At 36.1% G+C, this 15,527-nt stretch overlaps 1 protein-coding gene across 1 annotated transcript in view; it reads left to right on the top strand.

Moving 5' to 3' along the window:
- Positions 1 to 15,527, top strand: part of TNKS2 (tankyrase 2) — a 66,709-nt gene that overhangs the window by 22,942 nt on the left and 28,240 nt on the right. Inside the window, exons 8-13 of the mRNA XM_023226267.1 lie at positions 3,857 to 4,043; positions 5,120 to 5,241; positions 7,824 to 7,915; positions 8,004 to 8,082; positions 10,792 to 10,963; positions 13,893 to 13,972. Of these exons, the coding sequence (XP_023082035.1) occupies positions 3,857 to 4,043; positions 5,120 to 5,241; positions 7,824 to 7,915; positions 8,004 to 8,082; positions 10,792 to 10,963; positions 13,893 to 13,972 (732 nt within the window). The remainder of the gene's footprint in view (positions 1 to 3,856; positions 4,044 to 5,119; positions 5,242 to 7,823; positions 7,916 to 8,003; positions 8,083 to 10,791; positions 10,964 to 13,892; positions 13,973 to 15,527) is intronic.

The raw sequence follows: 15,527 nt of genomic DNA, 5'->3' as shown, positions 1-15,527 counted from the left end.
TTTATAGCTAAAGGTGAAGTTTCAAAACTCTAAAAAGCAGTTTTTAGTGAATCATATTTTGTTAAAACCACCAGATGTAATAGCAAGATTTGCCAATTGTACTTTGAGTTGGAGCAGGCTCATTTGGTAAGGTTCACTTCTTCCAGTGTGCTCAACAGCTGTTTAACAAACAGGTTCCCAAGACTAGCAAGAAACTTTTTTTTTTTTTTTTGAGACGGAGTCTTGCTTTGTCTCCCAGCCTGGAGCGCAGTGGCACAATCAGCTTGCTGCAACCTCTGCCTCCTGGGTTCAAGCGATTCTCCTGCCTCAGCCTCCCAAGTACCTGGGATTACAGGTATGTGCCACCATGCCTAGCTAATTTTCTATTTTTAGTAGATACAGAGTTTCACCATGTTGGCCAGGCTGTTCTTGAACTCTTGACCTCAGGTGATCTGCCCGCCTCAGCCTCCCAAAGTGCTGGGATTACAGGCATAAGCCACCAAGCCCAGCCCGAAACTTCCTCTTTTGACCCCTTTTAGATGAGAGTAGAAGATATATATTATCCTTGGAAGTGGATCCCAGGATGTTACCCATACCCTTTAACTTCTGTTACCCTGCACCCATTCTACCCCTTCAGTACTTTTCCCTACTCTCGGCAGCTGTCATGAGAAGAGAAGAGGACACTTGTTTCCAATGCCTCTGTGGTTCCTTTTGGGCCTGCGTCTTATGAAATACATTTTCCCATAGAAACAACTTTATAATAATAATTAGATACTCTGAGTAGCATATAAACCTTATTAAACTTATAATGTGGCTGTAGTGTTATACATTTGTGAGAGTAATGCTTTTGCTTCTTGTAAAACTGAATCTTGACTCCAGCAGAACATTAGAAAGTTGTTATAGATAAGAATGAAACATCAAACAGATTGCACTGGGACTTAAAGACAACTGAGTGGTATTTTCCTAAGACCTAGTGTTTTACTAAAGAAGAACGAAAGGCTGACTAGAGGTCATACCTACAGAGGGAGTTAGCTAACGTGAGGGTGTAATAGTTGCCAGGGTAGTACAGTTAAGCAAAGTCAGAAGAAAGCAAGTAGATAGGGATTGAGAATGCAGATTCTGAGCAGTGCTGAGTCTATTGGCAACACTTGCCTAAATAGTTTGGCTAGCAGAAGCTGGCATTTAACAGCAAACACCCAGTGACTGCTTTCCATGACCAGAGCATTTGCTAGCCATGGAAGGCACTAAGACATAATCCCTGGGCAAAGCATTCAAATAATGAAGGTCTTGCACTGACAGGCACAAGACTAACAGGGAATTCTCTTAGCATTCTTCCTCATAGGCTCTGAATACTAGGAAGCAAGCAGACAGATCTGGCTAGAGTGAAGGAAAAAATTATGTCAGATAGAGTCATAATTAATTAAACCACTGTGCAGTGTGTTGACTGATATTTCTTTGCTTGGAAGGCAATGTTGGAACCTCCAGTGGGGCCTGAAGCTTCTATCTTTATCTTTATTGTGATGCACACTTTTATGGTTGACTTGATAAAAAATTAAAAGGGATGCTTATCCAGTTTGCAGATTAACATGAAGCTGGGAAGGATAACTAATATTCAAGTTGATAGAATCAAGGATCAAAACCATCTCACCAGGCTCTAAGCTTTGGTTGAAACCAGTGAGATTAAATATAATGGGGCTCAGCAAGGACACTTAAGTTCACGAAATAAGTCGCATAAAGAACAAGATGGGAGAGGAGAAAATACTTTGATGTTTACTTCTTAATTTAAACAATAATACAGAGTGTTTAAATGACCCATTAACTCAAAGTATAAATTGTAATATGGCAACTTAAAAAGCTGTCATAATTTTGTGCCAATAGTAGAATAGTATTGCAAGCAAATATAATCACGGATGCACTGTACTCTGCACACCCAAACCACACTGGAATCTATGATTTTAGGCTCTCGGTTTTGTTTGTTGTTGTTGTTGTTTCTGGCCAGAGGGAGAGGGTCTCACTCTGCCACCCAGGCTGGAGTGCAGTGCCGCAATCATGGCTCATTGCAGCCACGATCTTTCCGGGCTCAGGTGATCCTCCCACCTCAGCCTCCCGAGTAGCTGAAATTGCAGGCGTGGTACCACCACACATGGTTAATTTATTTTTTGTAGAGATAGGGGTTCACCATATTGCCCAGTTGGGTCTTGAACTCCTAAGCTTAAGCGATCCACCCACCTCGACCTCCCAAAGTGCTGGAATTACAGGCATAAGCCACTGCCCCTGGCCTCAATTATTTTTTAATGAATTTTTTAAGCTGAAGTATATTTAGTTGAGGGCCACCACGAGAATAAGTGGAAACCATGTGATGTAAAAGATGAGTGTCCTTTATGATGTCTTTTGCTCCAGAGGCAAATAGATGAAAGTTAAAAGTGCATATTTTAACTTAGTGTAGAAGAAAACTTTCTAACAACAGAAGTTCTCTAGTAACTATAAAAAGCCATGTTGGCTGCAAATTAGCTCCCCATTGTTGAAAATATTCAAAGTGTAAGAAGCTGGTTCACCTTAGTTGAATGCTGTATTGTGTTTGATTGGTTAAACTAGTATGACTTCAGTGTTCCATACTTAGCCAACTCCAGTACTTGGAAATGGCTAAAATTAAAAAGCCTAACAATACAAAGTGTTAGCAAGGATATGTAGCAATTGGAACTCAAATGTTGCAATGTAGCAGTGGAACTCACATGTTGCTGGTGGCTGTATAAAATGCTATAGCCACATTAGAAAACTCTTTGACAATTTCTAATAAAGTTAAACATATATCTACCATGACAGTATATGTTCATAAAGAAATGTTTATAATAGCTGATTTGTAACACAGGTTGACTATCCATTGTCTGAAATGCTTGGGATTAGAAGTGTTTTAGATTTCAGATTTGTTTGGATTTTAGAATATTGCATATATACTACATAATGAGATTATCTTGAGGATGGAACCCAAGTCTACACATGAAATTGACTTATGTTTCATATACACCTTATACACATAGCCTGAAGATAATTTTGTATAAATTTTTAATAATTTTGTGCATGAATTAAGTTTGTGTGTATGAGGTTAGGTGTGGAATTTTCCACTTGTGGCGTCATGTCGGTATTCAGAAGTTTTGGATTTTGGAGTATTTTGCATTTCAGGTTTTCAGATTAGAGATACTCAACCGGCCAACTAGAAACAGTCCAAAAGTCCATTAACAGGATGATAAATAAACAAATTGTGGTATATCTATACTGTGAAATACTCCTCAACAATGAAAATGAACTACTTATGCAACAACATGAATGAATCTCAGAAACATATGTATGAAAGAATCTAGACAAAGAAGTACATACATTAGAAATGTATATTCTTCCATTTTTATGAAATTGAAGAACAGATATATTTAATATGTGGCCAGAATGGGGGCAGGAATTGTCTATAAAAGGAGCATGAGGAAACATTCTGGGGTAATGAAAGGGTCTTATATCTTGATTTGGGTGATGGTATCACAGATATATACATTTGTCAGAATTCATCAAAGTTGTGTGTTTCACTGTATGTCAGCTATCCCTCAAAAGGAGAATTCGTTCTTGGAAAAGATGCAGGTTAAATCTAAAGCTTCATTCTTAACTGTTCTTAAAAGGAGAAAAGTTAAGTAGACCCTCATGGGTAGGGCTAACAATTAGCTACTGTTTTTTTCCATTGGGAAAAATGTGTATTCATTCTGAAATAATTGGCTTAAAAAGTGAACTTTGGGAACATAGCCTGTTTTAGCTGTATGTTAAATCACACAGTACTAATAATTCTGAGTTCTTTTAAAAATTGAACATTAAATATATGCTTTTTGCTCTCCAGCATGGTGCATGTGTAAATGCAATGGACTTGTGGCAGTTCACTCCTCTTCATGAGGCAGCTTCTAAGAACAGGGTTGAAGTATGTTCTCTTCTCTTAAGTTATGGTGCAGACCCAACGCTGCTCAATTGTCACAATAAAAGTGCTATAGACCTGGCTCCCACACCACAGTTAAAAGAAAGATTAGCATGTGAGTATAAAATTATGAATGTTCAGGTAGGATATTATATCAATAAACTGAACATTTTTTCTTTCCTGTTTGTTTTTAGAAATGTTTAAATAATAGAATATTTTTCTTAGCCATGGGTATCCATGTTGTTTAGCATATTTAATAATTTGGAAGTTTCTACTTAAGATGCTATGAAAATAAAATATGTTTGTATTAATTTTTTCAAGTCAACTTATATACTTTTTATATGTACTGTATTAGACTTATTAGGTGGTATGCCTTTGAAATGAAAGCGTTTGATTTTCATCTTTGGTATGACTTTTCTGTTTAATCTATGAAGCTTATGAATTTGTGAAGTTAAAGCTTCATAAGATTGCCATCTTGTAAACAGTCTCCAGATCTTAACATCTAATATTTGTTGGCACCTGGCCCCAGTTCTTTGGTTTTCTGTCTATAGCTGAAGTAAATGTAGTGAGAAATAACCACCTAGTTTGAATATGGTATTAGTGCATATAAATAAGCAACTTATAATGGATTTGTATTATCCTGGAATAATAATGAATAATTGGTAGTTCCACAAGTCTGATGAGTAAAAGAGAATCTTAAGGAAAACCTCTTATTTTTTCATCATCATAGGTGGCTTTTGCAAATATCCAACTTGTCTAGTTCCCAGTTCCCTGATGGTATGAGCAAAACTGTCTGTTATAGCCATGATATCAGTGTAGAGATCACTGTTTCTTTACTGAGAAAAATTCTGTGCTTGAAAAATTCGAAAACGTCTCTGGTCCAGGAATATATTGTAGTATTCCAGATATCCCAAAATGAATTATGAATTAGAACAGACTATGAGTCTGCCATGGGCTAAACCTGTGTATATTCTTGAGGCCATATGTCTATTCAGTTGCACCATAACTGAGGGGAACTGGAGTACCCCTGTCTGTTTTCAGGGGTTAAATTTGGAGAATATCTTTAGAGCCTCAATCTGGCTATATTGGAAGATTATTTTGAAAATAATTTCAAGGAAAATATTAGGTACTTTTAGGTAAGCTTTTTCAATTTGATCTCGTTATAGATATAAATGCTTTTTCTTCGTCTAGATGAATTTAAAGGCCACTCGTTGCTGCAAGCTGCACGAGAAGCTGATGTTACTCGAATCAAAAAACATCTCTCTCTGGAAATGGTGAATTTCAAGCATCCTCAAACACATGAAACAGCATTGGTAATGTGTCAGATTTAAGTTTTTAAAATATAATAACCAAGAACATGCTAAACTAATAATAATATCCTACTTTTAGAGCTAGCATTTTTTTGAGTCTGTAGTTTTAAAAAATTACTGCCTATACAAATATTTTTTAAAAATTTAAACAGTGCCAAAAAACAGACAACCTCACCCTGCAGAAGGCCAACCTATTATCAGTTCGAGAATCCCCAGAAAAAAAAAAATCTGTTCAGATTCTGGCATGTATTATATGTAATGCTTTTATTATCATAAATGATACATATCGTTTGCCTTTTTAGAGGTTATAAAAATGAATGCTTAAGTTAGAAATTTTGGAACCCAATGAACATAATGAAAAATAAAATAAATACCACCATCCAGATAAAAACACTTGGTGTAGTCGCTTCCTTCTTCAAAATTAAATCTAGAATGTGCATAAAGTATTTTAGAGGTTACTTCCCTGATAGAGGTAATAATAACTGTGGAGCTATGACAAAGTGGATGTGAGTAGAGAAGCCTAAGGAAAAACAGAAAAGAATGGGAGCTAATGGTGATACGTGATATGAGGTAAGAGAGAGAATGGTAAAATCAGGGGCTACCTTAAAATTGAATGTAGAAAAAAAGAAACTTAAAGGTAGAAATGTAAAAGGAAGAAAGTAAATCCTGTTGTGTGAGTTGCAGAATGTGCTTCAGGTAAGAGACAATAAGTAAATTAATGTGTGTAGAAGCAGATTTAACTGATGGTAAGCCTTACTTACCTAATATCTTTTATGATAAGTTTTCTTCCTTATGCCATAATGTAAACTATGAAGTTTATGTAGAAACCTACCTGTAAAGCATTTTGGACCTTTTTTACTACGTGTAAGAAACATCTAAATTAAAAAAAATAATAAAATAAAATAAAAATAAACTGTAGACTAATAAGAAGTGCTGGTACAAAATTAAAACCACAACAGCATTAAAACTGTACAAAGAAACTTGGAAAGACTAACATGGAAAATTCTGATCGGAAAAGCTCATACTACATGTTGTTTTCCCCTAAATGTACTACTATTAAGCAATTCGATTTTGTAATTAACCTTAAAACACACTAGGAGTTGTGTTGGTGAGTGGTTATGGTGCAGTAGCAGTTTCTTACAGGCTCTCAGAGATTTACAGGCCCTGCTCCATGATGGTGCAGAGGAGCAGGGTGTAATTTGAGGTGGACGTGATTTTAAAAAAAAAAATTATTTAAAAAACCATGTCCGGTTTCTGTGCTCTCATGACAGATGTCCTGGGATGATTACCCTTAACCTACCAAAGGAACTATGTTCTCCAATTAGAATTGGTTTTATTTAGGATAAAGGAATGATTTTGGTGACAATAACATCAAAGAATGGATCTGCAGCAAAGTCATGAGGATCCGATAAACTTTATGATTAACAACAGGTTAAAATCAAATAACAAATTTCATGTGTATTGTGCTTTTAGATGTGTAGAGCAACTTAGCTGAAAAATTACCCAGAATTTTTATTCTGTAGGTTTTCAGGTTTCAGTTTTAACTTAACGTATATACATTGATTTAGTCATGTATCATTCAGACATTATTGAACACCTGTTATGCAGATATTAGGCTTAGGCTTATAACTGGCAAATCTCTACTTCCTGTCTCCTTTCCTCCTGGATACATCATACATAGAGATGCTGCAGCCTCAAACTCCAGATTATATCATTTTCCACCACTGATTTTGCAAAGAGGTAATACATGCTCCTTATTCTGCCGAAGCAACTAGTTGAGAGAGATATAAATACTGTTCAACTTATCAGCTGTTCCGTCAGTGCTATTACCAAACAGAATCCAGAACTGATGAATGTTCTGTTATTTCTTTTTTTCTTTTTCTTTTTTCTTTTTGAGATGGAGTCACTTGCTCTCTCACCCAGGCTGGAGTGCAGTGGAATGATCTCAGCTCACTGCAACCTCCACCTCCTGGGTTCAAGTGATTCTCCTGTCTCAGCCTCCCAAGTAGCGGGGATTACAGACGCGTGCCACCACAACCGGCTAATTTTTGTATTTTTAGTAGAGAGGGGGTTTCACCATGTTGGCCAGGCTGGTCTTGAACTGCTGACCTCAGGTGACCCACCTGCCTCGGCCTCCCAAAGTGCTGGGATTACAGACATGAGCCACCACGCCCGGCTTTATTCTGTTATTTCTTCATGTAAAGAAACCTCAACCTTTGGGGTGTTTTCTTAACATTTAAAATATTGCATCAACGCAGTGCCACTTGGAAACAGTTTTGAAAAGGATATTGGTCACATTAAGGTTTTCATCACACCAATGATAGCTTTTTCAAAGATACAGGACAACTGTAAAGTTTGATTGGAATATTTAATAATAGATATTATCTGATAGGTAGGATTTTCAGGCCCTGTCAGAATTTGGTAATTGTTGCAATTCTGTTCAATCAAAAGTCAAAAGCAAAGTTGCGTCAAAAGTAAAACAAAAAGATTAAATAACTACTTAATAGTTCTTGATGGGAAACACGAATGTTCTTAAAATCAATTATGTATAGTCCTTGATTAATGCTGCAATTTAAATTATTTAGCATTGTGCTGCTGCATCTCCATATCCCAAAAGAAAGCAAATATGTGAACTGTTGCTAAGAAAAGGAGCAAACATCAATGAAAAGACGAAAGAGTAAGTATACATTTAATAATTTAATGTTATTGAGATTTTACTCTTTTGGAAAATATATTCACTGTCTGGCTGACTTTTTCTCTTTAAGATTCTTGACTCCTCTGCACGTGGCATCTGAGAAAGCTCATAATGATGTTGTTGAAGTAGTGGTGAAACATGAAGCAAAGGTATACTTCTTTTTTGGTAATCTTTGGTAATCCAATGAGTTATTTTTTATTTAGCAGGTGAAATGCCTGACTTCCTAAACGATTTACTTTCTCATGAGTATTACTTTTTTTCCCTTAAGCATAGATTACTATGCTTAAGAATTGTCCTACAGGTAACCTTTTCTATATCTGATTTTTGCTAGAACATCTATGGGTTTATTCAGATACACATTATTCCTGTATGTCCTCCCTCCTCCATTCCTTTTAACCACAGCCCACAGGTCATAGTTATCCTTAAGGACTTTTCTGACCTATCATCTTTTCTAATTGTCTTTTCTCACCCATATCTTCTAATTCTTGGTTGTCATGATAACTTCTGTTATTTACCCCATCACCGTTTTTTTGCTTTTGTTTTTGTTTTTGTTTTTACCCTCTGTTATTTCTGTAACTAAGTCAAAGGACTTGAACAGAAGGAAATATATTATTTAAATAATTTTTACAAAAAACATAATAGCTCCCCACGTTGATAAGTTACTGTTCTTTAGTTGGCATTCGTGCACAAAGCATTTTATTTACCAAATATGCTTTCATCAAGGCTAAAAATCACCTCTTACCCAGGAACTTTTAAAAGTACTACTCAGTAAAAAATATACATATTATCTCAGATTGGAAGAGATGACAGTAGTCACCTAATACAGCAGTTTTTACAGTTTTTAGCCACAGATCCTTGCCTCCTTCAAACAAAATCTTTAGTTGAAATTCAGTATACTCTATGACAAAGAAAGAATAGTTGTGCTGTAGATGAAGGGAGAAAGGAATAGATGCTCTTCTCCTTGGATGGCCTCTGAGGCCCTTCCATAAATGAAATTTGCAGAATAGTTTATTCTTACCTGTCCTTTCTTGAGTTTCCATTCATTCAAGGAACCACTTAGAGTTCTTCAATTTCTTTTTGTGTTGCCTCTCTGTGTCTTAATTTCGCTTTGATTTGGGGGAATTCTTGATAATGTATAATCTTGATTTTTCCTATTGTAAATTATTGAATAAAATAAAGTTTATTTCTGCTTGACTGCTTGGCATATCTTGTCTCTCTGTTCTATAACTGTTTGTTGATTGCTTTTTTCGTACTTGTGGTACATTACTTGAAGAATATCTGGATGCATATTGAATTAGGGTTGTGACACTCAATGAAACAATCTTGACTAGGGTGACCATCCATCCAGTTTTTTCCAGGACTTGAGGTTTTTTGGGAACACAGGACTTTCAGTGCTAAAACCAGGAAAGTCCTAGGCAAACCAGAACAAGTGGTCGCCCTAATCCTAACATAAAGTGGTACCCAAATAAAGCTTTTTTTTAAGTGGGTATTTTTCACATTTCAGCGAGTTAGGGTATGTGAATAAATAGTTTGATTGTTCTGAGCATTTTAAATCAATTTTTCAGGCCCAGTAGGCATGGAGACTAGCTATTCATACTCAGGCTTTAGGTTCATTGAGATCTTGATTATATTCCCATTCACATATTATCTGATTCCATGAGTATGAATTGGTCAGTGTCTCAAAACACACTGTTGTCCACAGGATTGATTACTGAGGAACTTAGTTTCTTAGTTATGTTGAATAATTATTTCCATGGCAGGGAGGTAGGGATAAGGTTGGTGGAGTCTTACAGGTGATTTTTTTTATTGTGAAAAATTTCAAAGATACAACCTAGTAAAAAGAATTTTGCAGAGAATACCCGTCTACCACTTAGATTCTATTACTAACATTTTACTGTAGTGTTTTATTACATATCTTTTCATTTTTCCCTCCATCCACCAATATCTTATTTTTTCACACATTTCAAAGTAATTTGCAGACTATTCCTCCTAAATACTTCCACATGCACATCAACTAGAGTTTAATCTTTGTTTACAGTTTTTCTTTATATGTAAAATTTGAATGCAGTGAAATGCAGAGATCTTAAATGGATATTTGCCGAATTTTGACTGGTACATACACCTGTATAACCAAAACTCCTGTAGAGATACAGAACATTATCTCATGGCAGAAGTAATGCACAGTCCCAGGCAATCTCCACTTTGACAGATAACCATTTTATTTTTTCTGACATAAAAGTGCCTGTTCTAGGCCTTGACACACATGGAATGATGCAAAATGTATGCTTTTGTGTAAGGCTTTTACCACATTGTATAATGTTTTGGAGATTCATCCATGTATCAATAGTTGGTTCCTTTTTATTGCTGAGTGATTCCACTGTGTGACTATTCCATAGTATGTGTATCTATATATTTTACATAATAAAGAAGGGAGAAGATTAAACCAATAGAAATAAGCATTTTAATGCTAATTTATCTCTGGCTTTGTTACTGTTGTCTATCTTAGGGTTAATCTTTACATTTCTACACTTTAGAGATCCGTAAAAATACATGGGTTCAACTTTCTTAGGTAATGTCTAGCTCTAAATATCTGTGAATCTGTGAATGCTTTAATGGTAAGCACAACTACTATTCAGCATCTCACATTTAACCCAAAATTGGGTCTTCCTTCTGATGGTAGCCTTCATGAATTGGTAAATTTATTCTCTAAATTTGAGCAAAAATACTTGCTTTGGCATTGGATAACAGGCCTCATAAAAGAATTGAGACTTAATAGTAGTAAAAAGTGTTAAATACATGATTGCATGGTTTTAAATTTTGCATTGCAGGCTAACTTCAATTTTTTCTGCATTGTTAAGGTTAATGCTTTGGATAATCTTGGTCAGACTTCTCTACACAGAGCTGCTTATTGTGGTCATCTACAAACCTGCCGCCTACTTCTGAGCTATGGGTGTGATCCTAACATTATATCCCTGCAGGGCTTTACTGCTTTACAGATGGGAAATGAAAATGTACAGCAACTCCTCCAAGGTAGTATATGTTTCCATTAAATGAATTTTTTAAAATTAACCTTTAAAAATTTTTCACATATCAGATGTTATAGGTAGGAGTTGGTAATAAGAAAAAAATTTTGAGAATTCTTGGTTATTTCTTCTTAGGTTATTATACTTTTAATCAGCTGAATATCTTCAGTCCCTAAGTGTCGTTAAGTGATAATTACGGTTTTTGTTCCAGTAGCATTTTCTGCACATTTTCTTAAGTTAAATAGATGGCTTTGAAGTTTTTATCGAGAAAGTTTTAAGAGTAAGATAAAATGGTTGCTATTTACTTTTAAAGAAAGGAATTTTTAGATCCTACATATTCAAGGCAGGTAGAGTTTGTGTAAAGGTAGCCAACTCTGGCTTATTAAAACATTTAACAACTGAGTACACTCATATTCATTACATCTTAAAATATTTAGATCAAATATCTGCACCCTTGGCATAGATGAAACGTTTCAACCCAGAGATCTGGTCCCATAAATTTTAAAGTTTTTTTGTGTACATCTCTACCTTTATTAGAATGTAATGTAGTAGCTTTGACATCTGAAAGTTTAGATGAGAAAAATGTAATAGATCAAGCCTTTCTGTCTTTAACAGTAAATCCTTGATGATTTTTATGCCTTTGTTCTGGGAACCAAGTTTTGAGAAACACTGCTTGAACAGATGAAAGCAGATTGATACAACCTCCTGGAATCTGCCAAAACTGTGAACTTACAAGACTGCTTTCAAGATTCCCATTACTTCCCCCATATATCACACATTCATTTCGTTGTCAGTTTTGGGGATAATAACACTGGTCCTATGCAGTTGGCTAGTGATAGAATGTACAGTCTTGTCAGTTTTATACTAAGTACCATTACATATAGTTTTTTACTTCCTTTCCAACTAGTTTCTTACAATAAATTATTGAAGTGGAATTTCCAGGTTAAAGGGTAGCATGTAATTGTCAAATTATCTTCTATTAATAAAAAGCTGGTATTTAGCATTTTACAGTTGGAGTATATGAAAGCACTTGTTTTCTGTCAGCACTAGATATTACAATTCTTAATACTTTCCTTGAGTGAATATGCATGTGTGAATTACAGAAGTAATAGATTTTAATGCTAACTCCAAAAGTTTCATCAGTGTAGCTCTCCATTTCCTCTCTGCCTACTAGCAGATGGGAAAAAAAAGATATTTTAATTTGCATTTCTGATTATGAGTAAGTTTGAACGTAATTTTAAAGTGTTTGTTGCCCATTTCTCTTTTTTTCTTTTTTCTTTTTTTTTTTTTTTTTTTCAGACAGAGTCTCGCACTGTCGCCCGGGCTGGAGTGCAATGGTGCCATCTCAGCTCACTGCAACCTCCGCCTCCTGGGTTCACATGGTTCTCCTGCCTCAGCCTCCCAAGTAACTGGGATTACAGGCACACACCACTGCACCCGGCTAATTTTTTGTATTTTTAATAGAGATGGAGTTTCACTATGTTGGCCAGGCTGGTCTGAAACTCCTGACCTTGTAATCCGCCCGCCTCGGCCTCCCAAAGTGTTAGGATTACAGGCATGAGCCACCATGCCTGGACTTTCTTTCTTTTTTTTTTTTTTTAATTTTTATTTTATTGTATTTATCTGTTTTTGAGATGGATTCTCACTGTGTCACCTAGGCTGGAGTGCAGTGTTGCGATCTTGGCTCACTGCAACCTCTGGCTCCCAGGTTCAAGCGATTCTCATGCCTCACCATCCTGAGTAGCTGGGATTACAGGCATGCGCCTAACTTTTGTATTTTTAGTAGTTACGGGGTTTTACCATATTGCCCAGTCTGGTCTCCAACTCCTGACCTCAAGTAATCTGTCCGCCTTGGCCTCCCAAAGTGCTGGGATTACAGGCATGAGCCACCATGCCCAGCCAACCATTTATCTTTTTTGTATGTGTGAATTTCTTGTTCATGTCTTTGCCTCATTTGGTGAAGCCTTTCAAAGTACTCCTTTCATGAGAACACCATATATATGTGTATTTTTTATATATTTTATATATTATATATATATATTTTTTTATATATATATAAAAATTTTTTTTTTTTTTGAGACAGAGTTTCACTCTTGTTGCCCAGGCTACAGTGCAATGGCATTATCTTGGCTCACTGTAGCCTCAAATATATTCTCTTTAAAGGTGCATGTTACAGTTTGGTTTTTTTTCCATTTTGTTCTTGTTTAATGTTGTTATTGCCTGACATATTTTTCCATATACCAATTTTCTTTTTTTGATGCTGCTTTTGATGTACTGCTCTAAGAAGCTTTTTTATTCCATGTTATGAAGATATTCCCCCGTTTTCTTCTAGCATTTTTAAGGTTTAATTTTTCATACTTACATCTTTAATCCATCTGGAGTTTATTTTGTTCTAAGGTGCAAGGTAGATGTTTTCGTTTTCTGACACTTTAAATGAGCTGTAAACATAGAATTTCAGACCTGGAAATGATGTTACATTTCTCCCAGTCTACCTTATGTCTTTAGAACAAAAGAAAAATCTGAGGCCCAGGAAGTTCCAGTGACTTCCTCCAGTTCAGACAGCTAATTAATGACAGAACCACAGTTAGATTTCTGGTTGCTCTCTTAATTTAATACTTTTGCACCATTCCAATGGCTTGCTTATAGAGCAGGCCATCTTTAGTCATCTACTTTATGTTCCTTTATATTGCTTAAATCACATTTTATAATCATTATACACATTTACATATTTTGCTTATATGTATTATATTTCAAAGAGTTTTAAGAGAATCTTATTTTTCCCTCCCCACCCCTCAACCCCTTACTACCATGGAGATTTCGTACATAATCTACCAAATTGTAAAAGAACTTTGCTTTCTGATGAGATGTCTTCCATAAAGCTTGGTTCCATCTTCCAAATAGAGGTTAGTCACTCTTTCTCTCTCTCTCTTTTTTAGAGGGTATCTCATTAGGTAATTCAGAGGCAGACAGACAATTGCTGGAAGCTGCAAAGGCTGGAGATGTCGAAACTGTAAAAGTAAGATACAATGTTATGTTTCTGTTAACTTTGGGTTTTTATTTCAACATTTGTTATTTAATCTGTACTGTTATAATGAAGACTCTGGTTTATTTGTATCTGCCTTGCTTTAAAAGGTCAATAATATAATCTAATTATTCTCTACAAATGAGGAGCCTTAAGTAATGCAAGAAAAAAGACTTCACTTTCACACACATCCCAGTGAATACTGCATTCACAAATATAAATAAATTCAGGTGATACCAAATGGGTTTTGTGTGAAGAACCTATTCATTTGTCCCTTTAACAGAATAAAGTATATCAAATTATTTTATATTATTGTTTACATATGACACATAAAACAAGAAGGGGGAGAAACAGTGTTCACTTCTGTCTATAGATTTCTTCTGATTTCTTCATTTCTTTGCCCCCTTTAACTCTAGGGATCCAGGGCTTAGTGTAGTAATATATTCAGTGTTGCCACTTCTGTTTCCCAGAGCTTACAGCTTCAGCTCTTACCTGTTTCTCAGACAAGAGTCTTCCCCAGAGTAACCCTTCCTTACTGTTTTGACTCTTACTGTAGAAATATGTATGTAAAACTGGGTGCAGTGGCTCACGCCTGTCTGTAATCCCAGCACTTTGGGAGGCTGAGGTGGGTGGATCACCTGAGGTTAGGAGTTTGAGAGGAGCCTGGCCAACATGGCGAAACATCAGCTCTACTGAAAATAGGGGGGGAAAAAAATTAGCCAGGAGTGGTAGGGGTGCCTGTAATCCCAACTACTTGGGAGGCTGAGGCAGGAGAATTGTTTGAACCCGGGAGGCGGAGGTTGCAGTGAGCTGAGATCATAGCATTGCACTCCAGCCTGGGCGACAGAGTGAGACTGTCTCAAGAAAAAGAAAGAAAGAAAGGAAAAGAGGTAAGTATGTAATATCTTACTATCTATATCAAATATTTCTGTTACCTGCAGAAATTGTATATAACTCAAAGGCCTAACATTTTGAGAGAGAGAGACTGTTTTAGAATTTAATATATATTAACATTTAACTAACCAATCTTCATGAATTAAATAATTTTTCAGTAATGCAGTGGTGTTACTCTCCAAAACTAGTAGGGGAGACAAGCCTCGTATTTCTTCCCCTTCACCTTTAGAGACTTTTTCAGAACAGTGTTGGTCCTGTTTGAGAGGATACTAAGAGGTAGTAAATTTTACAGAAAGCTGAATTGGTTGATTTAATTCATGGCAGAAGTAGCTATTTGAAATAATTTCATTATATTTCTTTTGGGGGGCTGGGGTGGGGAGACAGGGTCTATTGCCCAGGCTGGAGCACAGTGATGCTATCTTGGCTCACCGCAACCCACACTTCTGGGCTCAAGTGATCCTACTGACTCAGCCTCCCAAGTAACTGGTACTACAAGTGGATGCCGCCATGCCAAGCTAATTTTTTCTTGTTTTTTTCTTACAGAGACAAAGTCTCACTATGTTACCCAGGCTGGTCTCAAACTCCTGGGCAAAGCAGTCCTCCCGCCTCAGCCTCCCAAAGTGTTGGGATTATAGGCATGAGTCACCATGCCCTG

This window comes from Piliocolobus tephrosceles, chromosome 9 (assembly GCF_002776525.5).
Source record: "Piliocolobus tephrosceles isolate RC106 chromosome 9, ASM277652v3, whole genome shotgun sequence".
Classification (NCBI taxonomy): domain Eukaryota; kingdom Metazoa; phylum Chordata; class Mammalia; order Primates; family Cercopithecidae; genus Piliocolobus; species Piliocolobus tephrosceles.
Note: the sequence above shows the minus strand (reverse complement) of the source record. Positions and strands in the feature narration are given on the sequence as shown.